General features: G+C 42.4%; 1 protein-coding gene across 1 annotated transcript in view; it reads left to right on the top strand.

The window, feature by feature from the left end:
• Window positions 1-7,138: 7,138 nt before the first annotated feature.
• Window positions 7,139-27,677, top strand: part of Dnajc5b (DnaJ heat shock protein family (Hsp40) member C5 beta) — a 52,342-nt gene continuing 31,803 nt past the window's right edge. The window contains exons 1-2 of the mRNA XM_036177029.1: window positions 7,139-7,255; window positions 22,812-22,938. Coding sequence (XP_036032922.1) covers window positions 22,820-22,938 — 119 coding nt within the window. The 5' untranslated portion in view covers window positions 7,139-7,255; window positions 22,812-22,819. The remainder of the gene's footprint in view (window positions 7,256-22,811; window positions 22,939-27,677) is intronic.

Here is a 27,677-nt window from a genome sequence, read left to right as displayed (position 1 = left end):
GCATTCCTTTGAAATTTCTCCTCCACAACTGGAGTGAGAAGGCCCGCCTACAAAGGATGGTACAAAGTCTCTGCCATTCCTTCCATGAGCAGGTTGGAATGCACTGCTGCAGAGATCCACTGGGGACACCAGAGGTTTATACAGGCCCTGGTGTACTTAGTGCAGTGACTAAGGACTAAGACCAGGGAACCACACAGCCTCCCAAGCTGCAGACCATTGACATAGGGAGGAAGATGTGTCCCCAAAGGAGGGACACACTTTGTCACTTAAAGCTCTCTTGCCCAGCTTCTTTAAATTTAACAAGACTATAGAAACACAATTTTGTGGCTGAGCACCACAATCCCATTTCCAGACTTTTAGCCCTTCTTGATTGATGTCCGTAGGAGAAATCACATGACCACAATTAACCAGATCTCTTTCCTAAATGGATGTGAAGTCTTAAAATGTAATGTCTGTGACTGTAGACACATTTAGGAAATTGCCAAGTGTAACATATGTGCGGTTTTTTTCAGCATCTCTTTCTCTTTGCAGGGGACACCTGTTACCTAGGTAAGGTTCCAAGCTTCAGGTCAGACCCTTTAAACCACCACAAAGACTGCATCTTGGTTCAGGCCTGCTTCCCTTTGTAGGCTGCTGGACCACAAGTGCCGAAAAGCCTTTATCATTGAAACCCTATTGAAAGAGACTTTTGCCCCAGCAGGGAGCACTTCCCTTGTTTTTTAGTTGCCTAACACCAGTCACTTGAGCTAATCTGAACAGGAGACAAGGACCAGCTCTGGAGTCCCAGGTCAAGGTTCTGTTTACAGATACTCTGTCAAAGAAGGACATCTGTCAGGCTCAAACCTCCTCGGTTTATTACAGCAATTTCTTATCATAAGTAAGCAACAAGGTGTTTAAATTTCACACGTGTGAAATACATACTGCGTTTCCTAGCAGGTGACAAGACTCCATCAATATTTCCTCGGTAACACTGTTCTCAGATTAGAGATTTACTTAAGTGAACGCATGTTGTCCCTGACACAGACTGCAAGGAGGGCCTCATTAGTAGCTCCACATCTAAAGCCATTACTTCTGCCTTCTTGAACTTCAGCTCATTCATCACCCACCTTGGTCACAGGTCGGTGAGAAAGGAAACGGCAAGCCACCCCCCCCAAATTATTAGCTTTTGAAACAAAGCTTTGCATGAGGTATAAATGATCTCAGAGCCAGCCAACCTGTTTTCAAAGCCAAGGTCTCCCACCTGGGGACCTTGGGTAATTTTCTTAACTGCTCCCATCTTATACTTTTCTTCTATAAAATGATAATATAAAATGGCTCAATGAATACTTCCTTTTTAAAAGTAGTAAAAGCATGCTTTATTCAGTAATGATTATGACAGGGAAGGGAGTATGGAACTGGGCTCCATTCTGAATCCAATACGAGCCAGTCAAGATTCACCCCTGGGGCAAAGTCTGGACCAGCAGATAGAAATTTACTGAAAGGCACCATCAGGGATGGGAAGGATTTGGGTGAAGTAGACGTTAGTGTTCTTATTGAATGTAGCTCAGGACCAACTGAGGAATGGGGAATTTGATAAAATATTCAGGGTTATCAGACATTAAGATGGAATAGTCTCTTCTAAGCTTAGGGACTGCTGGCAAGATGGCTCTGTGGGTAAAGGTACCTGCTGCCACGCCTCATAACTTGAGTCCAACCCCTGGAAGCCCCACATGGTGGAAAGAGAGAACCTGCTCCTGAAAGTTGTCCTTTGACCTCCACATTCACACACGGCACATGACTGCCCACCCACACAAAGCAAACAAATAAATGTAATAAAAAAATAAGAATAAACTGAGTTCTTATGACTCACCCTCAAACCATGTGGTCCAGGCCAGACACAGAGACGAGGCTGTAGTTCTGGATGGAAAAGGCTGACTGAAGTTCAGTCAGAGTCTTTGTCATGTGATCATGAAAGCAGTAACACTGTGATCCATTGAGACAGCGCTGAATTTAAGAATAAGAAATTCTCAGCCGGGGGCGTTGGTGGCGCACGCCTTTAATCCCAGCACTCGGGAGGCAGAGCCAGGTGGATCTTTGTGAGTTTGAGGCCAGCCTGGTCTACCAAGTGAGTTCCAGGAAAGGTGCAAAGCTACACAGAGAAACCCTGTCTCGAAAAACAAAAACAACAACAACAACAACAACAAAAAAAACAAAAAAAAAGAAATTCTCTATTTTTTTCCACCATTTATACAATTTTAGTACTTAAGTGAGATAGTCTTGTTACTTGCATTTCCAGCACTGTTACCACCACCTTATCATTACCACCGTTGTCATGGCAACCATCTTTGACTCACCACATCACTGGGTAAAGTGCCTCACAGGACGGAACAGGAAGCAGTTTCCACTTGTATAAGTCATTCAACTTAGTGGTGAATTATAGGCTTGGGAAGCAATCTATCAGGATTTCATGTTCAAACTCCTAAAGCACCTCCAGTGTACTAGGTTCTGATTTGAGGAGGGAAGAAAACAATAACTACCCCCTCCCCCATTCCAACTGCTGCTCCCCCCTTCCCTTCTTGTTCCTCCTCCTCCTACTTCTCCTTTTCTTGAGACAAGGTCTCTCTACATAGTCCTGGTTGTCCCTGGAAGTCACTATTTAGACCAGGCTGGTCTTGCTCTGTTTCCCGAGTGCTGGGATTAAAGGCTTTCACCACTATACCTGACATTATTATTACTTTTGAAAACTATTTCATAAAATACATTCTGATCACAGTTCCCCCTCTCCCAACTCCTTCCAGATCCTCCCCACCGCCTCACTCACCCAACCCCATGCTTTTCTCTCCCTCTCTTTAGAAAACAAACAAAAAACCCAAACTAGAATAAAAAAGACATAAGAAGCACGTACGCAAGCTCGCATGCAAACACACACACACACACACACACACACACACACACACACACACACACACACACACACAACTTCTTAATCAGTCCAAACTAAACCCAGAAAGCAATGGGCTATAAAAGTCCACAGTGTAATTGTTGACTTTTTGTAGTCAACAGTTTACAATAGTCTTGGGAGGTTTTAAAGAGCCCATTTCTCTTTTACAGAGGGGCCACACAGAGAGTGACTTGCTGGAAATCTAAGAAAACAGGTCTATTATTTTTTAGATCCCGGAGCTTGGGCTAAATTCTATGAGACCAAATTTGACTTTGTGTTTAATCACATGGATATCATTATCTTCAGCAGATGTTTCCTTAGGAAACCTGAGCTGTGGAAACATCTTCCAGAGGGCGCCCGCCTGGCAGGTGTTTTCCACATTACTTGACTGAAGAGCTCTCTGAGTCTGCTCTCTCTGATGTGGGGTCAACAGCAGCTCTCAGCTGGGCAGCTCCCTAGAACCACCGGGGACCTCTTTAAAATGCCTCCAGCCCAACCACGCTGCAGGATTTGGCTTTGGGTCCTAGGCACAGACACTCTTAGACTCAGTGCCTGCCATTCTTGAGCATTCTAATCTAGTTCTTCCTCTTTCATCTTGTAAGTTTCCATACTTTCTACATATTTGTAGATTTGGCCAAATTAAGAGCTCAGCCCCATTGTAACTTCAAATTTATATTAATATTTTTCAAGACCTCCAAGTGGGAAACAATGGGCCTCACCTTTGAAACCAAGCTGGTGGGCTTTGTAGATAAAATTATCAAGAAAAACCATTTAAAAAAAAACCTTATAAGAATAATAAAGCACTCTAGGAATTAACTTGTTTGCTCCCCTGTCACGTATAGAATGGGATTCTACAGAGCTGCCGGGGTCGTTATGTAGTTATGGCTGAGACGCTGTTATAGTAACATCTTCATTTTACAGGACCTAAGACACAAAACCCGGAAAGTTTCCTTTCCAATTTCATGTAACACAATGAATTCTGACCAGACTGTCGCTCTCTTTTGAAACTTGCTAGTGATGGTATGAGACTGGATGTGTAACCTAGTAACAAAGTGTTTGTCTGGGCACATCTGAGGTCCTGGGTGCCATCCCCAGCATTGTAGACAAAACCAAATAAAACCCCAAACCCAAACCAGCTAAACAGCAGCAACAACAAAGAAAACAACAAGGTGCCCTGAGTTCTACAAATAATAATAATGATTGTGATGATGATAGGGATGATGATTAGTAATGATGAAGATAATAATAGTGATGATGATGATGATTAATAATCATACCTAAACAGCTGTTGCTCGTCAGATTTGACATCTCTGTGACACACCTAACAACAGGTTTATTTCTGCTCATGGTCTTGGAGGTTCCTGTCTGTGGTTTTCTGACTCCTTTGGCAGGACATCGTGAAAGCAGCAGTATGTGGAGGAGGAGGCTGTTCACCTCATGATGGACAGGAAACGTGCAGAGGGGAAGGGTCTGGGGAATCACATGTGACCTTCACAGCCACATCTCCAGTGACCTACTTATATGAAGTGTCCCCCACAGTCCCATGTGTTGAACCCTTCCTCTCCACACCATAGCAGTGATGTCCGGAGGTGATACAGACTGTAACAGGGATGGCAACACTGCCTTTGTCCGTGCTGTTAGGAAGCCTTTGTATGAAGATGTTTGTTACAACGGTGGCCCTGAACAGCCTTGTTTAACATGAGTGCTAGGTGAGCCTTCTTAGATGTGAAATTCAAGTGAAAGACCAGGTACTCTCACATCCACCGTTTTGGTTGAGCATTCAAGGACTTTGATGGATAGCACCACAGATTCTGTACTAGTCGATTAGGTATTTCTTCAAATAATCCTAACCATATGTTTTAGTTGAGAATGATGTCTTAAAGGTTCTGATGAGCCTCTAAGGGAACAGTGAAGATTACTTCAGTAGAACATGGGGAAATTAATGTTTTTGTTTATTTTGCATCTGACCAAAGTACCTCGCAGAGACAATTGGGAAGGTTTATTTTGAATCGGTTTTCAGGGGGTTTCAGTCCATCATGGCAGGGAGGGGAGGGCAGCCATGGCAACAAGAGAGTATAACAGAGAGCCTGTTCACAGCATGGCAGGCCAGGGAGTAGGACAGGGTAGGAACCAGGGATTGGGTACAACCTTCAAAGGCTTGTCCACTTCTGCCAGCTATCCCTACCTCCTGAAGTTTCCAGAACCTCCCAAATGGCACTGCCAGCTGAGGACAAGTATTCAAACATGAACCCATGGGACATTTGGGATTCAAACCATGACAATTAACATTTCACACCCCTCTCTCCACCAGAGTGGGTCATTTCAGCCTTCCACCCTGGCTTTTCTAAGTCCTCCTTTTTAAACGTTTGAACCATCCACATCACAATGTCTCTAGTTAAAGTTTTTAGATCCATTGCTATGTGCCGTCCATCGGTTCTCCCTTTTACTAATACCAGCTGAAACTCTTTCCTTCAGTGAAGTCTCACCAGGCTCTGCCTTTCCCTTTTGGTGGTGTGTGCTCAGAAACCCTGTGTATAGGCGTGTAATAGCAGCTTATGCACGAGGGTATACATATGTAGTACATATACATAGATAAAGGAAGAAGCCCCTTCCACTGCATCCTCCCATTTGGCATATTCCAGCAGTCGCTTCACGAGGTTCTTTTCTGACCTACGTGGTTGTTTTTGTCCAGAGAGGCATGGCCAGATCTTGTCTACTGCTTTACAGGACCTGGTAGCATCTATCCAAAAACCCATGTTTATGCTTCCTTGAATGGCTTGATTACCATCCCTTCTGGAAGTCTATGACTCTTGAGCCCCACAACCCCAAAGTCTGTGTCCTTTTTTAAAATCAGTATTTTTCTAGCACCCAGTCCTGTGCCTGGACCCAGCGGGTGACTAGTTTGAGAGAACAAGTCAGTAAGAACCTGCAATTTCTATTTTATTTTTATTACTTTTTGTTGTTCTTTTTAAAAAATGCTTTCTTGCTTAAGCATAGCTACAGTTCCATTTTACCCAAGAGTTTTACAATGCACTTTTAAAGCTAATGAATTATGCGATACTGAAATGTTAATGACGTAAGAAAAATAAGTGTGAAAAATATTGAATGGTACTGAAATGTCGGTGTTAAGTGGAATTTGGAAGAGCTGCTGTAATTTGTTTTTGTTGTTTTTGTTTTTCGAGGTAGGATTTTTCTGTGTAGTTTTGCACCTTTCCTGGAACTCACTCTGTAGCCCAGGCTGGCCTCGAACTCACAGAGATCCGCCTGCCTCTGCCTCCGGATTAAAGGCATGCGCCACCACCGCCCAGCTAGCTGCTGTAATTTTTAAAGCCATCCACACCTTGTCAACACAGCAACTGTTTTCTTTTCTTTAAAGGACACTGTCCTTAGGTTGAAGTGATGCTGGAATTTGAGCATTTAGCTCTTCCATCTCTTAGTGGGGTGTGCCCTCACTCCCATTTCTCCATGATGGGTTGCTTCCCAAACTGACTGGAAATGAGATTGAGTGAGGTTTTTCTTTGCCATCTAAAGTACAAACGCCCCCTAGAGGCGGACTCCGTTCTGCACTGAGCTACGGGATGGCTTCAGGCCTTCCTGTCCTGCTAAGGAGCAGAGGCCACCTTTAGGCCCCCAGCCAGGAGCATCACTGGCCCCACCCGAGACTGTCAGCAGGAGCATCACTGGCCCCACCCGAGACTGTCAGCAGTATGCTCTGACCAGCCGTCGCTGGAGCTGTTTTCTCACATGACTTTCTCATGTGAGCGTTTGCGATTGTTTAAAGATTACACGACTGTGAAGCTATGGGAAGAGTTGTATCAATACAGTAAGCCATTAAAATTCCCCTTTATTATTTCCCAGTAATTTTAGCTCAGCTGATTAGCCTTAGAACAAAAAGACAGTGAACTCTAGAAGAAGCCGCTCGCAGGTGAAGGGAGCCGAGAAATCCTGCTGGAAGCCCAGGGCTGTTCCACGGCAGAGCTGGCTGAGCAGCGCACCAGCTAATGAAGGGTGGATGCTGCGTAGGTTCGTGTCACGATGCTCTGTAACAGCAGACTGTACGGTCATGTATGTTTTATTCATCCTTTGTTACGTTTTCCAGAGGGATAACCAATTGGCTGATAAAGTAACAAATGAAAAGTAACCCGACTCCATTGGCCTGCGCAACCCAGCGGCAAGGATGGAAAGGAGTAGGCCTTAGCTCTGCCACGGCCGGACTGCTATGGAGTAGGGCACCTTTCCTGCTGCTGCCGTCGGCTCTCTGCACACCTGTTTCCAGACCCGGTGAAAACACCACGTTCTTCCTGTCGGAGGACAGAATTGGAGTCATAGGAACAGGTACTGTGGGCTATTGGAAACATGCCTGAATTGCCCCGTCTTCAGATGGCTGTTTATATAAATACTGATGCAATTAAGAAGCATTTATGTCCAAATAGCAAATAAACGATTATGCTGGGGACAGTGATTACTTTTCAAACATGGCGTGTTATTTCGATTATGAGAAGTCCCAACAAAATGGCAGGGCCTGTTCATTTCCCCAGTGATGACCACTGCAGTGTGTTGTCTACGTTTAACCAGCCGATCTCCAGGTCCACACTCATGTCTTCTAGTCACGAAAGAACCATGCAAAGAAAGGCATAGTTTGATTCTTGATTTTTCATGATTCACGTACTGCAGCAGGGAAGAAGAGCACTCTTGGATCCCTGGAAGCAGAGTTTTTAGAATATTAGTTTTATTGTGATGCAGTGCCCATCTCCAGCACAGCACTGACCCTTCTTTCAGTTTTAATCAGGACCCTGAAGCAGGTGAGCAGCGTGCAGTTTGGTGACAGTGGTCAATGCTTTAAGAGTTTATGATGGTAGTAGAATTATAATGCAGCCAAAAAGTCATTTTCAGCTCAGAAGATTAAGTATCACATACTGATGATCAAACGTCAATTGCTTGATGACTTTGCAAGGCACCATTTACCCCATTGGATAGCTTATAGAATTATGTTTAGGAATATTAGAATTGAAAAGTATTAAGAAGAATTTATGAAAATTAAATTTATATGCAAGATTAAATAATGGGCCCATTATTTAATACAGGTTGTTTAGGAAGAGGTTTTATAGGCAATTTTGACTACAATTGTTTAGTTGGTATTTCTTGGGACATAATATCTTCATTTTTATGTAAGGATTTCTATGTATTACTCTCTCTGAGATGAAATGACATCTAAATAATACATGAAGAGTCTGGTTCTGAGCCCAGTGAGGAGATGAAGTGTATATTGTTGCTGCTTACACATGAAGAAAATGTGCAATTTTCCTGCACATTTCAGAGCCAGCCAACTGATAACCACACTGGCCAACTTTTTATTATGTCCTAAATATAATACAAATGCCTCAGGGCATTTTAAGTACATTAATTTAGAATCATTGTATGTCTAAAGAGAATTTTTTTGGGCCTAAGGCAAAGAGGACACAAAATATGGCAAACTCTATGCTACCCATTGTGAACATTGCCAATCTATATCATCAGGCAATAGTCCACTACTGCATTTAACTTAGCAAGAATAAATTATAACACAAATTTCTCAAGGAAATGATGATTTGAAAACGCTCATAAATTGAAGGAGCATCATGCTTACCTGGCTATAGATTTTCATTTAGGAAACTAATCAGTGAAATCTGTCTTTATTTTTCCATTGGGATGAGGAATGTAGGAAAGCATGGGCCTGAGGGCAGGAAAACATCCCATGATGATGTTTCCAGGACTTTTCTCTGGAGGGCTTAGGCATAGCCCAATCTCCCTGTTCCACACCAGGGACAGTTTTGAAGGCAGCATCCTTCAAAATAATATTACAATGGTGTCTGAAAATGTTGCCAGGATCCCTGGCCTGCCTTACTCCCAGTGAAAAGTGTACTGAATCAGTATGCAGGCACACTCATCCCTAGGAACTTTGGGTGTTCCCCTGTAAAACATGTAAATGCTAATGGCTAGGATGCTTTGCTTGTAGACAAGACGCTCTTATGCCTGATAAAATGATGCTGGATACCTAATCTAACACACTCACCTCCTATCAGGGACTGGCCAGCAGGGGTCAGCACTGAGAACTAGGCGCTTTGGGATGGAAGGTGAGGCTTGTTTTTCCATAGGGGGCAGGGGCAAGTTTAGCAAAGACCAGAAGGCCTCAGGCTGGGGGTGGTGTGGCTTCCAGAGCCCTGAGTGCAGCCATGGGACTATCTGGAGATGCTTCGAGGCGTTTTGGCGCAAAGAGAATCTCCTTTCCTACTTATTGGCCTTACAAACTGGTCTGCAGGCAGAAACTCCTAAATTTTTATGTGGCTCTTGCATGTCTTTACTTTTTAGTATCTCCTTCCTATTTTATTTTGGGAGCTCCCTCTTAGTCCACAAACGTCTCACTGTATGTGCTGAGAGAAGAACCTGTCATGGTAGCCCTTAGATCCTGTTGTCCCTTCCGGGAGCCTCCCATCCTGGACACAGCTGCAGGCCCCCTCATGGCCCTGGTCAGGTACAGTGTAAGGCCGCATGGGTGGGTGTCATCCCATTCAGGTGATTTAAACACTGTGAACATTTTTGTGAACTGTTAGGCATCTTACCCTACATGATACACCAAAGAACACAGGCTTAGAATCGGATTGATCCAAACTCAACACTCGCCTGTGTAAACCTGACCAGTTTTAGTTCCGCTGGACTCAATATTATCAATTAAAAACAAAATAAATCAAAACCTGGGACAATGACATAGAGATTCACACTCATGACCACTTGGAAGCTACCAACTCATCCTAAGAGGCTTCATAAAGTGACATTAATATACAAATTATTAACTTTCCACGATTAAAACACTAAAAGACTACCAGGTCCTCATTACTGTGAGTTTAAGCAGCTGAATTGGGTAGTATCCAGAGACCAGGCATTGCTGAAGGCCAGACTTCCTATAACTCCATTTTCTATGGTGATGCATAAACTCTTATGTTTATTATTTTAAAAAGGGAGACAGTACTCCTGTGAGTCAGGTAACTCATGTTAACACAACCAATCTATGCCCTCCCTGCCTCTCTGAGGCAGACCTCAGAAAAAGGCAATTTCTCACTGGGATGCCAATTTGTTTGTTTACTCTGGATTCTCTTCCTTAAAGAAGGCCCACAGTGAAGGCACACCAGAATCAGAAGGTGTATAAGGAGCATAGAGTGGGATGAACTGTCTCAGAGCCTCAGACCATCGTCTCTCGCTTGCGTTTCTTTTTTCTTTTTTCTTTTTCTTGGTTTTTCAAGACAGGGTTTCACTGTGTAGCTTTGTGCCTTTCCTGGAACTCACTCTGTAGACCTGGCTGGCCTGGAACTCAGAGACCCGCCTGCCTCTGCCTCCCGAGTGCTGGGATTAAAGGTGTGTGCCACGGCTCTCTGGCTGCGTTTCTTTCCAGCAAGGTTGCATAGCCAATGAGACATGGATTCTTTGGCGTTTCCTTTTGGTAGTATCTAGTTGGTACGCAAGTCTTCGCCTCTGTATTTTCTTTCTGTCCATGTCCATGTCTGTTGTGGTGTGAATGAGAAATGTCCCCCATAGCCTCACATGACTGAACACTTGGTCCCCAACTGGTATTGCTGTTTGGGAAGGTTGGGGGACCTTTAGGAGGTAGAGCCTCACTGACAGTGGGCCTTTAAGGGTTTGCAGACTGGCCCCACTTCCTGTTCACTTTCTACTTTCTGAGTATGGCTGTAGTGGGACCAGCCAGTTTCCTGCTTCCGGCGGCACGTTCCCTGACAGTTGCCGCGTCTTTGCTGCCATGAGAGACTGCATCTCTCTGGAGCTGTAAGACAAAATGAGTTCTTTCTCACTTATGTTAATTTTGGTCAGGGCATTTTGTCACAGCAACAGACTTAAACTAAAGGCAGTGACTAATTACTCTTCAAAACAGCACAGAGGGAACCTGGCTCTGTCAGTTTTATTATTCAGTTATCCGAGGTTTCCATCTGGTCTGACAAGCCCAGGAGACATTTATCTCTTTAAGATAACTTGAAGACAAGGTAGTTCTTCCCAGATCCATCATGCCCTGACCTCCCACTTTGAGTTCATGCAGTCTGTCCCTGGCATTCTTTAGTGCCGATACTAGGATCAAGTGATATGACACATGCAGAGGTGTCCTGACACACAGATGATGCTCGGTAAACGCTAGTTCCCTGTTCTCCATGTCTTTGGGGCCATACAAGAGCTTTGATAGCCTTATTGGTCAGAACGTGTCCACAAACACGGACTGCAAGCTTTGAGGACTAGAGAACAATAGTGAAGAGAGATATGTGAGTGAGCAAGCATAGTTCACTGAGCACAATAAGCAAATTGTTCCCAGACTCACAGGTTGTGGAGATAAATGGAGCCTCACTGGTGTACGGCTCTGCTGTACAACCACAAGGCCTCATCATCATCCCCTGCACCTGAAGAGGGGCTTGAGGCTCCACCCTTCACTCTCATCGTTGGCCCCTAGTTTATATTTATATCATTGTTTCCCTTATTAATCACGCCTAAAGTATGCGCAGTATAACCTGATGCTCCTCCCACCCCCACTCTTCCCGCCCTTTCAGGTCTTACATCTTTCCGGCGTCCAATGCTGCCAAGCATTTCCAGACAAACGCTTTCAGAAGTATTATTGGGTCTTCTGAGAGCGATCCTCTGACCAGGCCCAAGGGTGGCAGCAGCAATGTCTTCTGTCAGTCTTCTGCCTCTGCTTCCGGTAGAGGAAAACTTAGGTCTTTGTCTGCCTGGGGCTGCTTCTCCCTGGAATGCGGTCTCAAAGTTCCAGACCTTTGTCCTCTTATGTCCTTAACAAGTGTCTGGGGAAACATCTCTTTGATTTCTAACTCTCTCCATAACCCAAGCCTGATGATGCATGCTTGTAATCCCAGCACCTAGGAGGCTAGGGAAAGAGAGTTGCTGGTTCAAGGGCAGCCAGGGGATAGATGAGAGGGTGGATTTAAGTATTCTAGGACTATCTGTTGATTTATGGGAACCATGATGCCCTAATTAGCTTTAATTGTCAACTTGACACATCTTAGAGGGATCTGAAAAGGAAGCCTCCACTAAGGACTTGCCTAGACCAGATTGGCCTCTGGGCATGCCTATAGGGGTTACCTTAATTGCTAATTAATGAAGGCGAGTTCAGCCCACTGAAGGCAGCACCATTCCCTTGGTAGTTGATGCAGGGTTGTATAAAAAGAAAGCTAGCTAACATACATACAAAAAACATTATACAGACTGAGCAGGTTGTATTTATGTATTTGGAAATGTGTATGTGTGTGTGTGTGTGTGTGTGTGTGTGTGTGTGTGTGTGTGTGTGTGTGACTGTAATAATAGTTAATGAAAAAAGAGGCTATTAATTTGAAAGAAAATAAGGAGGGGTGTGTGGGAGGGCTTGGAGGGAGGAAAGGGAAGGGAGAAATGCTGTAATTAGATTATAATCTTAAAAAATAATTTTAGCCAGGCGGTGGTGGCAGAGCCAGGTGGATTTCTGTGAGTTCGAGGCCAGCCTGGTCTACAGAGCAAGTTCCAGGAAAGGTGCAAAACTACACAGAGAAACCCTGTCTCGAAAAACAAATAATAATAATAATAATAATAATAATAATAATAATAATAATTTTAAAAAGCTAGCTAAGCACAAGCTGGAGTGAGCCCGTAAGCTGCTCTCCTCCCTGGTTTCTACTTCAGGTTCCTGCCCTAACTCCTCCAATGGCGGACGGTGACCTGGAAGTATAAACCAAATAGATACTTTTCTCCCTCAAGTTGCTTTAGTCATGGTGTTTTATCACGACGGAATGAAACTAGAACACAGGGCATCTCTCGTGTTTTATGAGACAGATGACAAAGAATGAACACATGTTTGTTTACTTTGTTTTTTCTCCCTCAAATGGGAACTATTTTGAACCCTGACTATAGAGGAAAGTCAATAAAGAAAAGATAACTGGGCTGGGAAGATGGCTTAGTCAGTGATGTGATTCCTTCACAAAAGTGAGGACCCAAGGTCCCCGTGTCCCCAGAAAAATCCTGCTATAGTGGCACACGCTTTTAATCCTAGTAGAGGGGAGGCAGAGACAAGTGGATCTTGGGGCTAGCAGGCAAGCCAACCAAGCCAACTGAGAGTGTTCCAGGCCAGGGAGAGACCCTGTCTGATAACAGGGATGAGTGGATTCTGAAGAAGAAAACCTGAGGCTGACTTCTGACCCCCTACTCATGTGGCACATGTGCATGTACACACACACACACACACACACACACACACACACACACACACACACACACACACACACTCTGCTTGCTGGGCTTTGATTTCTCTTTAGCTCTCTTGGATAGTTCTCCCCAGGTTTCCATTACCCACATCAATCAGTTTCTCTTATCTCTACTGGGAATACTATATTCTGGATCTACTGGATGTATTTGGTTCAAATACCTTAGTATATCACTTATTTTCTCAAATTATTCTTCACCAAGGACCTGGTGAACACCTTCAACTTAAAAGAACAGAGATTTAGGAAAATCCACAATAAATTATAGCCTGACTGGGAGGAGATTCCCCAGGAATCACCATAGGTGTTTGAGGGTATAAGATACTTGGGAGCCATGGAGGTTTGAATGAAAATGGCCCCCAAAAGGAGTGGCACTATTAGGGCATGTGGCCTTGTTGGAGGAAGCATGTCACTGGATGTAGGCTTTGGGGTTTCAGGAGCCCAAGCAAACCAGGCCCAGTGGCTCTCTCTCTCTTCCTTCTGCCTGGGGATACAGATGTAGAACTCTCAGCTACCTCTCCAGCACCATGACTGCCTGCACACTGCCATGCTTCCTGCCAGGATGATAATGAACTAAACCTCTGAACTGTAAGCTGGCCCCAGTTAGATGTTTTCCTTTGTAAGAGTTGCCATGGTGCCAGGCAGTAATGGTGCATGCTTTTAATTCCAGCACTCGGGAGGCAGAGGCAGGTGGATCTCTGTGACTTCCAGGCCAGCCTGGTCTACAGAGTGAGTTGTAGGCCAGCCAGAGCTGTTGCACACAGAAACTCTTTTTTTTTTTTTTTTTTTTTTTTTTTGAGAAAAAGAGTTGCTGTGGTCATGGTATCTCTTCACAGCAATAGAACCCTAACTAAGAAAGGCCTCTTAGTTGACAATGACCAAAACCTGGCTAAAACATGCTTAGAAGGGAGTGTGGAAGTGTGTAAATGTCTGTGTTGGTATTTATTGGTTCAGTCTAGGAGAAGGTTGAGTGGTCCACTGTAGGGGGTAGGTACTATGGGTAGGCCTGGAAAGATCTAAAGCCGGAGGACAGAGTTCCAGAGACTCTTCCCACCTCCTGCTGCTCTTCTGTTAGTTGGTTTCAGACTATTTCAGAGCAACCGACAATACTCAACTTGCCCGTTTGATAGACACACTGGGTCACTGTCCTATGTAAAATAATCTAGGGATGAATGCTAATGTCTGGCTTGGATCAGGTAGCAGCTCCTCATCTTATCAGGTGAAATGTGAAACAGAAGCAGGTCTTTGGGAAAGCGTGTGTGTGTTACACTGGAGACCTATATACTCCTCAGAAAAATGAAAAAGAGAGTTAATTGGCTGCTAGGAATATTACCAGTTATAAAGATTTCTAGCCAGAATGACCCAAAGTCTACTTGATAATACGCCTAGATGACCTTTAATTCCAGATTCGAGGATTTGGATTGCTATGTTTATGCATTAACCAATTACTTAACTTGGCAAAATGCTATACATTTATCATGTGTAACATGATGTTTTGCACATTATGCATACATGGTGGAATGGCTAAATCAAGCTAATTAGCATTATCTTATGCTTTTTGTGGTGAGAATGCCTAAGCTCTACCCTTGGCAATTTTTAAGAACACAGCACATCACTATTTGCTATAGTCACCATGCTGTATGTTAGGTCTTCTGAGCATATTCTTCTGACTTACTGAAACCTTATATTCCTTACTAAAAGCTCTTCAGCTGCTCCCCACCAGTTCCTTGTAACCTGCATTCTACTCTTTAATACTCTGAGTCCAAGTTTGGGGTATTTTATTTTTCTAATGAGGTCACGTGTTATTCATTCTTCTGTGTCTGGTTTATTTCATTTAACATAATGTCCTCCAGGTTCATTGATGTCTTTGCAAATGACAGTATTTCTTTCTTTTCAAAGTGCAATCCATCGTGTGGATACACACACCACAACTCACACTACACCATGTGTGCTTAAATTGATTCCGTATCTTTCTGCTATGGACAGCGCTACAATGAGCTAAGGATGAAGATTTCTCCTCAACACACTGATTACATTTCTTCTCAGCCTACACCCAGAAGTGGCATTTGCTGATGCATCCATGGTGTTATCAGTCAGTAACTTTCAGAATCCTGCTATCCAGCAAGATCTTGGACACTTATCCAAAAGGACAGCAGGATGGTGTCGAAGCCAAACAGGAATCCCTCCTTTCCAATCATTCTCATTCACAGCCTGTGTGTAGTGTGGATTGTGGAGAATCTGACTTGTTCCTTCTGCTACTAGGAGCACCAGAAGCCAGAGGAAAGGATTTCGAGGCCAGCAGCTGCTGTGGCAGTTTTTCGACATTGTGAGGAGTCACCATAGCTCTGGTGCCAAGAGAAGAGTGAGACGGAGGATTGGAACAGCAGCTCTAGTTGCCAGAACAGATGAAAAGTTCAGTAGTTTACCAAGTAGAGTAGCGTCCAGTGGACATGTTTGAGTTTGTGTTGTGGTGGGCAGTCAGGATTCCTTCTCCTACTTTTCTTATGTAAGATCCTATAAATTATGCCCCTCTGACACCCAGGGACTCCTCTTTCAAAGAAGAGAAAAATATATCAGGTTCCATGGCTAGCTCTTGACCCTTATAGTCTTATTATTGGGTAGGCTGCTTTTGATCTAAGCGCCTTAAGGCAGTTGGATGTCACTTTCCTCTTTAAAGAAGCTGAAGGTTCACCACAACATTTTGAAATTACATTGTTGTTTTTAGGACAGTCATCCATCACTAAACCTTGCTGAAGTCTTAGGGACTTGTAAGATCACTGTAAGCAACCAGCTAACAATCTGTAGCTTCTGCTTTTGTCTGAGGAGATAATGGCATGGACCTTGTCGGAGGAGAGCTGGGAGCTCCTCCAGCTGTGTCTGCCTGCCACTGCTATGTGTAATGTGGCTCTTTTGATGCCTGTCTTATCCTTACACTGCTTCAATGACTTGGCCTGACTAGGGGTGTCAAGAGAATGAAGAAGAGACAGACACGCATCCCCAGAAAAGCTGGCATCAGTTGGACTACACTTTCTGTTGGAGAAACTGCAGCAGCCCAGAAGCATGGCATGATTATTATATACAATAGAACAGAGGGGCAGTGTTGTTGCATACAGCTGAAACAGGAAACCGGTTATTACACACAGATAAACAAGGAGGCGGGGTTCATTGTATACAGCTGAACATGGAGGAGGCTTTAACTAATCTCAGAAGAGAGCAGTCTCTAGGGAATAGTCTACTAAACACCCAGGGAGAGTCAGCTACAGTGGGCATTTTCTTCACATACTATCAACATCCACATATAGACCAAAAGGAAGACTTTGCCATCCCTCTGAGCCTCACCTGGAGCTGAAAGTGTTGGCCATTTCCTTGGGTTTGAGGCTAGGGTCCTTGACACGGCCAGCTCATGACAACACACATTCACTTAGGACTTGACACACTCAAGGCTTCCTCAGCTCCCCACAGATGCCACCATTGTCACCAGGGATTCTTTGATCTGTCCCTCAAACCCTGAAACCAGCTCCTTAGCCTTGGTATACTCATTCATTCACATTGGTTCACTGGTGTGTGTGTGCGTGTGTGTGTGTGTGTGTGTGTGTTCAAGAGATGGGCATGCATCTTTCATTTAGAATGAACATATTATCTTTTTCTGATTTTCTTTAATGGTTTTTAGTTAATGTTTAATTAGTATACAAATTAGGGAGTTCCATTATGCCATTTTCTTGCATAGATATCACTTATTGGACCTTGTTCATCTTCTTCACCACTTTCCTCGGACATTCCTCTCTTCTTGCTGTCTCCTTTCCTCTCCTAAATAGCCCCTCTACTTTCATACCATGTAAACATATGTGCATATAGTTAAATATAGATTCTGTGTGGGAGAAAAATAGGAAATAGTTTGTCTTCTCCATAATCCTTGCTTCTCTAGATCTTCTCCCCTTCCATCATAGACCCCTGTCTATATTTAAATCTTGATTGCACATATACGAGGGCGGAGGCAGTCTTTGTCTCTGTGCATGGAGCTTATTTTGCCAGAACTGGTAGTCCCCAGTTCCATCCGTTCCCCTGCAAATGATGTTTTCATTCTTCTTTGTGACTGCAGAAACAGCATATGCTTGTATCACATTTTCTTTAGCCATCCATCTGTCGAGGAGCATCTAGGTTCCAGATCTCAGCTGTTGTAAACAGTGTTGTAAAAACAGTCATGCGAGGGTTTCTGTGCTTAGATTCCTCTGGCTATGTATCCAGGAGTGGTGTGACTGGATCATATGGTTCTTCTGCTTTTAGTTTCTTGAGGAAACTCCGTGTGGCTTTCCATAGTGGCTGCATCACATTAGAGTCCCACAAGCCCTTCATAAGGCCCTTCCTCCCTATATTCTAGCCATCATTTTTTTTTGTCATTTTCTTTCTTTTTACTTTGAATAGGTGCTCAGTATAGTTTTAGTTTTTATTTCCTTGGTGGCTAGAAGTGTTTATTGGCCATTTACAGTTCTTTAGAAGTATTGAGTCAATTCACATGCCCATTTACTAATTGGATGATTTGTGTGTGTGTGTGTGTGTGTGTGTGTGTGTGTGTGTGAGAGAGAGAGAGAGAGAGAGAGAGAGAGAGAGAGAGAGAGAGAGAGAGAGGAGAGAGAGGGAGAGAGAGATTTGGAGTATATTAATTAATCCCATCATAGATTTATAGCTGATAATGATTTTCTTTCATTCTGTAAGCTGTCATTTGTTCTATTAAATGTCTCCTTCCCTGGTAGCAAATTTTAATTTTATTTATACAATGCTGCTTGTTACTTTGGAAAATTGTTTCCCTGAGCTGAATCTTTTTCCAGAAGTCTTGCTTATATCTTTATATCGAAGCATTTTCCTTTATCATTTTAGAGTTCAGGGGTCTTATGCTAAAATTTTTGATATATTTTTAATTGACTTTTTATGAGTCAAGAGAGAAACAGTTGCATTCTTTAAATGTAGTTGGCAATTTTCCAAGCACTATTTTGAACACTTTCTTTATTTGTAATATATATTTTGGACACCTTTGTCAAAAATTAGGTGTTAGTAGCTGTGTGGCTGTATTCTAGGTTCTCTGTTCTACTCTATCAGTTCATGTGTCTGTTTCTGTGCCAGTATCATGGTGTTTTTGTCACTATGGCTCAGTAGTATAATTTGAGTTCAAGTATTGCAATACCTCCAGCATTGTTCTTTCTGCACAGGATTACTTTAGCTGTCATATAGATTTTAGGATTGAGTTGTCTAGTTTTGTGAAGAATGCCATTGAAATTTTTATGGAGATTGTACTGCATCTGTATATAATGTTTAGTGATGTATTTTTAAAATATTAATTCTGCTGACCAATGAACATAGAGATTTTCCCATCAGTGCTAATGTCTTCTTATGCATTTCAAAGTTTTTGTTACAGAGGTCTTTTATCTCCTTGGTTAAGTTTATTCCAAGTTGTGTGTGTGTGTGTGTGTGTGTGTGTGTGTGTGTGTGTGTGTTTAGATTTATTTATTATGTGTACAGTGTTCTGCTTACATGCATGCTTGCATGCCAGAAGAGGGCACCAGACCTTATTACAGATGGATGTGAACCACCACGTGATTGCTGGGAATTGAACTCAGGACCTCTGGAAGAACAGCCAGTGCTCTTAAATGCTGAGCCATCTCTCCAGCCCCCCAAGTTGTGTTTTTAAAGCCACTGACAATAGTAAACCCCCACACCCAGGAAGGATTTTATTTGTTGACTTCGTAGTCGGCTATTTTGCCACAAGTGTTTATTGAGTCCTAGAGTTTTCTGCTGGATTTGTTAAGTCTTCAAAATACTGAATCATGCCACCTGCACGTAAGGATAATTTGACTCTTTTACTATTTGTGTCCCTTTTATTTTTTCCCTCATGGCTAAGATTCATGGCATGTAAGAGTGAGGAGAATGGACACCTAGTGTAGTTCCTGATTTAGAGGGAATGTGTTCTGTTTTTCTTATTCGGTATGTTACTGTGGGCCTTGCTGTAGAAAGCCTTTGCTATGTTGAGGTATATTCCTTACATTCCAAGGTTCTTCGGGGTTTTTGCCATGAGGGATGATGAACTTTGTCAAGGGCCTCTTTCTGAGTCCCTTGAGATGATTGTGTGTAGTACTGTATTGTTGATCTATGTATGTTGATGCATCCTCAAATCCTGAATGAAACCAACTGGTCACAGTGTAGGAGCTTCTCACTGTGGTCTTGGATTCAGTCTGTATTAGACTCAGATTTTTTTCTATATTCATCAAAACTCTTCTCTTTTTCTTGTATCTTTATCTGGTTTTTGATTCAGGGTAATCCTGGTTCATAGGATGCTTTCTTTTTTTCCTTCCTTTCAGGAACAATGTAAGAATTACTGGTGTTGGCTCCTCTTTAAAACTAGTTCTTTTAAAATTCTGGTAGAACTTGGCAATGACTTCTCCAATTCTGTGGTTTTCTCAGGTATGAGATTCTTCATTACTATTTTAATCTCATTGCTTATTGTATATCTGTTGATGTATTTTAATTATGGCCTCTTGATTTGGTTTTGGTAGGTCATAGATTTCTAGAAATTTACCCATTTGTTGCAGATTTTCCAGTTTATTTGAATGTGTTTTCAATTTCCCCTGATTACCCTGTGAATTATTGTTATCTATCATACTGTTTCTCTTTTTGTCTTTAGTTTTATTAATCTCTCTCTCTCTCTCTTCCTCTCTCTAACTTTGGTTAAGAATTTGTCAATCCTGTTTTTTCAATCACCTTTTCAAAGAACAAATTTTTGCTAGATTGTATGTATTGTTCTTTGATTCTCATTTCATTAATTTCATCCTTATTAATTTACATCTACTTATTTGGGGTTTGGCTGGTTCTTGTTTCCCTAAGGCCTTAAGGTAAGTTACTAAATTCTTTGAGATTGCTCCAATTGAACATTTTAATTATGGGCAGTTATAAATGTTCATCTTAACTGCCTTAGCTGAATCTCAGGTCCTATTAAGTTTTGATTTTATTTCAATTGTTTCAGGAATTTAAATTTTTTCCTTGATGGATATTGCTTCCTTTAAGTGACCCATTGATCATTCAGAAATATGTTGTTCAATCTTGAAGTCCTTGTATAGTATCTGTAACTTCTCTTGCTAGTGCTTTCTAGTTTTATTCCATTATGATCTGATACATGAGATCACTTGAATGCTAATTTGGAAGAATTTCCATATACTCCTGAGAAAAAAAGTCCATCCTACAGCTGTTAGATGGCATAGTCTATAAAGTTGCTTTCTGGATTTTGGGCTGAATGATCTACCTATTGGTGAAAGTGAAATGTTGAAGTCACCGTTACTATTAGATCAGAACCCAGCTGTTGTTCTATACCTCTTAATATTTCTCAAAACTGGGAACCCCAATGTTTGAAGAAAACATTCTTACACTTGTTATATTTTTCTTTCTTTTGTTGTTTTGTTCTTCCTTTGAGACAGGGTCTGAACTCACTATTTGCTTGAGGCTGGTCTTGAACTCCCAATGTTTGTAAGGGAGTTTCTAGACTGAGTTCACTGAGGCAAGAAGACCCACCCTGGGTATGGGCAGCAGTATTCTGTGGATTGTAAGGAGAAGTAAACTAAATACTAGCATGTATAGCTCTCTGCTTCCTGACTGTGGATGCCACAGGCCAGTTGCTTCACACACCTGCTGCCATGACTTCGTGTCTAGGACAGACTGTAATCTCTAACTGTGAGCTCAAATGATGGCTCTTCCTTCCGTAACTGACTTTTATTGTTGATTTGGTCACACAACAAGAAAAGAAATCAATACACATGAATCAACAAAATCAGAGGCACGGCAAAAACAAGGAAGTTTCTCCTTTAAGACTAAAGATGATGTAGAAACACTGCTAAGACCCCAGCAAAAGTAAAAGAGAAACCCAACAGTAAAGGGGTGCTGCGGTGGCTTCCTTTGGGGTCCTCTAGAGCTGGAGTCTTCTGGGTGGACGCAAGAAAGTGATGATCAGTTGGATTCGTAGACTCTTGTCTGTTCTATGGTCTGTGCTGGGGCTGAGCCTGCACAGTGTCTTTCAGAGCTATATTCTTCATGTTACTGTCTTTCCCTCCTGTGTACCAAGAGATTCTGCTCGCCACATCACCGTGCATCTTTGACCCGGCTGGGTTCTCACAACTTCCCAAAGGTACCTCAGTCTGTACACTCTTGTGTGGCTAGTGTTCTAGACAGGCTACCCTCGATGTACTGGGAGTGGGGAAAGCAAACCTCTCATTGAGACACATACAGACGGCTCTGTCTCTGTTCTTTCCTGCTAAGTATTAAGTAGAGGGATGTGACTGTTGATGTCAGGTAGTCCCCTGGGTTTGAGAGGTCTCCATTGTGAACCTCGTGATAGATAGTTTGATCTATCTCTAGGTGTTGACCTACCTGTTGACTTCAGGCTTGTGTTTATCAAACTCCAAAGTTCTCACATGGTGAGATCGGCTCCTAGACACTAACGGTGGCACTGCATCCCCTGCACATGTCACTTCTGGAGCCAAGCCTCTTGCCACCTGCTTCTCAGCGTCTGGCCTTCCTGCTGTCTGAAGCTGCCTTCTGGATCCGTCTTCATGTCGGGGCTATATGGTTGACTTCAGGCTCTCTGACTTAGGATTATCCCTGTTTTCAGACCCCCAGGGTAGCTCAGTTTTAAACATTGGGTCCCCTTCAAGATCGTGCCTAACCACAGACCACTGAGCCGAGGGGCGGAGTGTGAAATGGAATGCCCCTCCACGGCTGACTTGGTCCACTGGAGCAGTCATTCAGTCTCACGGAAAACTACGAGCAGCTTTGAGTTTTAAGAGAACTGTGGGCTTGATGGTAGGTTGGATGGCCAGGCTCTTTGCATTCGAGCTACGGGGATGGTCTTTCAGATGGAGTTTCCGCCTCTCCACTCCACACTGCAGAGCTTTGTGTAGGGTGCTTTTTGCTGAGTCGCCCTTCTGTGCCTCAGCACCTTTCAAGAAGTGTTCACCACCTTCCTGAAATCTCTCAGCTCTTTATTTTAGAATTAAAAAATTTTTTTAATTAATCAGTTACCTAACTAATTAATTCTGTGTGTGTGTGTGTATGAGAACACACACGTGTGCACATGTGGAAGTCAGAAGACCACTTGTTGGAATCGGAATGGGCTTTCTTCTTTTACCATGTGATTCCCTCAGGTGAAGCGCAGGTCATCAGGTTTACCGGCAAGCACCTTATCTGCTGATCTATCTTACCAGCCAGTAGAGATGGAATTACATGGATGATTGTCCCCATGGCTAGCTAAATTTAGAAAATGTGCAAACATAAAAGATACACAAATTGTATGCAAGCAAAAGAAAGCACTTACATTTTAACTTGTGAGAGCTGATTCTCAACACTTCTGGAATAGCTATCTGTGTAGAGCCCTGTTCTATCTGTGTGGCTTCTTGCACGCTTGGACTGGAGACAGCTTTTAGCTCTCAGCATTTTCTCCCCTCATATTGTACCTCGCACGCAAGGACACTTCGGACTGTCGTTTCACCCAGGGTTAAAAATGCACTTTCTTCCCTTGCAGGGGGTGGGATCCAGAGTGCATCACCTTCATGGCTATTTTCCCCTCTTTGGTTTTGCAGCTTGAGAAATGGAGTGTAATGTACCCAACCAAAGACAGCGGACGATGTCAACAACAGGAGTAACTCTCTACGAAATTCTTGGCCTGAATAAGGGAGCATCGTGTGAAGAAATTAAGAAAACCTACAGGTACCTTAGAAGTGCGGGCGGCGGGAGGGGGGACAGTTCCTGTGCTATACCATTGGTGGTTTCTGGTGACTGTCAAGTGGTGCCAAATTAAAGACATAAGCTTCTTGCCAAGGCCAGGTGATCTGAGTTTTGGACCCATGTTTCCTGTTGTGTATCATCAACAGTTCCAAATAGATAGGCATAGAAGTGATCTTGGAAAGAATTACTGTGTGCTGCCTAGCCTGAGAAAAGGATAATACTCTAGACTAGGAGAGGAAGTCATCAAGGAAGGAGGAGGAAGGAAACCTAAGCCAATCAGTAGCTGCACTTTAACCCATGTGACGTGACATCACTACATCTGGTAGACAGGCTTGTCACAAATGCTGGACTGTCAATCACACCGTTGAAGCCTTTAGTTTGGATCTTTCCATAGCCGATTTGTCTGTAATAGTTACTGCAGAGAAAAACTGGACTATCATTTTACTTAAAATTCTAAGGATAAAAATACACATGAAGCATAAAATTGCTGATTTTTAAACTATCAAAAATGAAGATAATGTGTATCTATAATTTTACCTGAAGACAGTTTTCATGGGGAGTTTGCTTCCTTTATCCTTTCCTGTCTAGATAAGACAGTAAAAGATTAAACTGAATTTGTCTAGTTTCCACCCATCTTTCTTTCTCCTCAGTCCTGCAATGAAAACATCTTGATGTTGTTAAATGTCCTGTTTTCATGCCTGTGACCTATGTTTATTCTCAACTTATCTAGGCATTTTACAAGCTATTATTTAACACGGAAGTTCTTTTAATCTTTCTCTATGCTTAACATCCTGTATATAAATCACAATATCTATTCCCTATTGTTTCCTAATTGAGGAATAAAGCTCTTCTTTCATAAGACAAAATGAAACCAAACTTGATCATTTTAATTAGTATCTTCTTGATTTTATCTTGAACTGGGTATTTTTAAACTTACAGTTCTTTTTTAAATATGTGGAATTTAAAAAATTTGAAATAGACAAATTGTTAGTAACTTCCGTTGTGTCATGATCATACTTGTCTTGGCTGAAAAGCCCCTCTCAATTACAATATTACAAAAAGACCATCTCCTTTCTCCTTTCAGTACATTCGTGATTTTGCTTTGGCATTAAATCTTTGATCCTTTTGGGGTTTTGTTTGGTGTAAGGACTGAGGCAGCTTTCCAGAGTTGGTTTTATCAAGTCACTGGCCCACCAGTGTTTATTGACCTCTCCGATTTTACCACTAATGAGGCCTTCCTTGGCCTTGAGCTTCACCTCGTGAGGCACTATGGGAGCTGATGAGGCCTCAGAAAGCTTATAGAAGTGACAGTCCTCCAGGCCGCCATTTGGATCCAGTTTTTAGAAAATGGCAGAGGCTGATTAAGGTCAATGCAGATCTTCTAACACACATTTCACTTGGAGTTCTAGGGCCAGAGAAGTCCTTACTGCTTTGTTTGGCATAAGAACTTCAGAAGTGTGCCTCGCTGTGGCACAGCCCACAACTAATGAATGACCTCATTGGAACATCACTGAATCTCTCCTAAGGTTTAGGCTAAGCTGGTCTGTGGGGACGTTGGCAGTGGGAGTCAGAGCAATTGCATTTGAGGCTTAATAACGACAAAGATGAGGAGTTAAGCTACATCAAACTTCCTTTCCATTCTTAAAGCTCAATTTACAAATATGACTTTTAATTGCCTTTATTAATTTTGGAAGCTGAGATTTCAGGTCATATCCTAATTAAGACATTAATTATGATGAGCTGCTTGCAAGTTTAGTAATCACAACATAAAGTCTTTTCATGTAATCAGTGTCTTGCCATTAATTTGGTTTTAATGTCAAACAAATATTATTTTTCAGCTGATTAGAGAACTAGCATGCTGCCCAGAGCATCTACTTCTATCTAAATTAGACATTTGTATTCTGCAAGTAATTCAAAATGTAGGAGCAGGCTGCAAGTCCACTGAGAATATTATTCTTATACTCGGAGGTCTGGATTGAAGCAGTGAGAGCATAGTGAAATGAAAGGCCAGTGAGATGTAATAAAATTACCAACTGCTGATCCATATGCTGTTTGACCTCCATTATAATCCTTGGTTGTCCTCTTGAAACCAAGATTGAGTTAGGAAGTTTCTTCTTTTACCTTTATTCTTACTTTTGAATAGATACTAAACAATATATTCAGTGAGTTAAAATAAAATCATACACGTTCCAGGTTACCTCCTCAGGAGAAACAATATTATTAATTCCTTGCTTACCTTTGTGAAGAGACCTCATGCCTATATGAGCACAGAGAACTTCTAGACTGGGCAAGATGGAGTAGAATTCTTCTCCCTGCCCTTCCTGATATGCTTGGCTGCAGTTCTTGAGACTGATACAAGAGACAACTAAACTGAACTCTGACAGCTAGAAGGGGTGAACGAGCTGATAACCTCAGGATCAACGGATCAACATGGCCACAGAGCATCCTTCACCTCTCCCACTTCTCACCTATCAGAAGACAACCCAGTCCAGGTGTTTTCTCAATTCCCACCTGTTCTTGCAGCAGAATAAATCTGGATAGCCTCAATCTTTCCCAGTTGAACACATCACCTAATAACTCTAGACAATCCCTGCGTGATAGACTGTCAATTAAAAGTCCCTTGACCATAAGGATAGGGAAGCACTTCCATGTCTATAGCCCAAGGCTCCCTCTTCCACTCAGAGGCTCCGTTTGGCAGAGGACATTAGTAAGAGGGGTTCTATAGTAGGTAGTTAGTCCTGAAGTGCGCCTTTGTCAGAGGAGGTCAGAGATTCCCTCCCCCACACTCCCAGCCTAAAAGCAACTCAGCCTAAATGAAGTCCCACTCAGCTTGCCAGGTATTATGAAGGATGCCAAAAGGCTCATAGGAGGGTGGAGAGTTGGCTCAGCAGTTAAGAGCACTGCCTGCCTGCTCTTCCAGAAGACCCAGGTTATCCAGCATCCATGTGGGAGCTCACAACAGGCTGTAATTCTAGATCCGAGTAATCCAATACCCTCTTCTGGCCTCAGAACCCACAGCAGACATCTATCTGGTACACAGACATATAGGCACATCCATACACATAAACTATATACATCCATACACATAAAATAAAAATAAAGATTTAAAAGAAGAAAGGCTCATGGGAGACAAACTAGTAAATCAAAATAGCACCATAAAAACTCTGAAAATTAGATTCTAGTTGGCACTACACGTAAAAGTAGACTGAGACCTACTTGTTAAACCTAAGCAGGTGACTATTTACTATAATTTTTAAAAAAGTGACAGGCCTGAAGCAACAGTCTGGAAGGAAACGGGCACAGCACTCTTCAAGGGCTGAAGGAGAGCTGCAAATATGGCATCCCGTGACATTGTATTTCAGCTATCAGGGGAAATTAAGAAAGTTAAGAAATCCTCAGACAAAAGACATCCAGAGGAGTTTGTCACTAATAGATCTACTCTTAGAGAATTCCACACACATGTGAGCACACACACATGTGAGCACACACACATGTGAGCACACACACATGTGAGCACACACATGCACACAAAGCATGTCACATACACAAACACACACACACACACACACACACACACACATACACACACACACAAATTTAAAAAGAATTACTTCAAGAGGTTTTTCGAAATACTGGAAATAACAAAATGAACGTCATATCATCAAGAAGAAATGGAGGAAAGTTGAAATCAGAGTAAACTAAGACTACCCTCCCTATGAGTTTCCTAGATTATGAACTGCTGGATCAAAAGTTACACTACCACATGACACTTTTGATGGTCCTGGGTGGCAGTGAGATTTACACACTTTACTAAAATCAAGAAACACTGATACCAATATAGTCACAGATTATTTGAGGACTCCCACGCAAACTACTAAGAGAACTATGTAATAACTGTACAAATAATCAACATGTAATCCTGAAAAAATGCTCAGATAGCCCACAAGAAGACAAAAACTCGAAAATGGGAGAAGAAATAGCAAACAGAAAACAAAACAAAGAAAAAAATCAGACTTAATCCTTTAACACAAGATGTTATTGTCAATAGCCAAATATTATATATATATATATCTTTTCTTAAACAAATTCAAATATACTAACCATCCCAGTTCATTCATTATATTTTAACAATATACCTCAGCAATGATCAGCTCAAAAAGGTTCTCATTCATTGTTTAACTGCCATGGTACAGATGTCCCATGACCTTATCAGTTTTCTGTTGACAATTGTGGTTTTCATGTGACATGTGCCCCATAGTTTCTGTGGTTGAAAAGTTAGTACTTAGCTAGAGGCACTGTTTTGGGAGGTCACAGAACTTTTAGGCGGTGGAAGCTTGGTGGAAGAAGTGGGTCGATGGAGGTGGGACTTGAGGTTATGAAGTCTGCCCTGTTTCCTGGGTACAGATGCCATGTAACCAACCACCTCACTCTGCCACTGTGCCTTATCTGCCAGGATGGGCTGCATCCCACCGTGTTGTAAGCCAAACTAAACCTCTGCTTCCTTAACTTCCTATCTGTCAGGTATTTGCCCATTACAGGAAAAAAAAAAAAAAAAAAGGTAACTAATTAGGTGGCTGCCCTTCAAGGTATGTTGTTAAACAGTATTTGAGCTTCTCCTAGAGAGAAACCCCATTGCCCTGGAAAATCAGGGAAGGGTAGAAGAAATTAAAAAAAAAAAAATCTTTGTTTCCATTCCCTTCCCAGTTATTGTGGGTTCTAAT

Source organism: Onychomys torridus, chromosome 2 (genome assembly GCF_903995425.1).
Source record: "Onychomys torridus chromosome 2, mOncTor1.1, whole genome shotgun sequence".
NCBI classification, from domain to species: Eukaryota; Metazoa; Chordata; class Mammalia; order Rodentia; family Cricetidae; genus Onychomys; species Onychomys torridus.
Note: the sequence above shows the minus strand (reverse complement) of the source record. Positions and strands in the feature narration are given on the sequence as shown.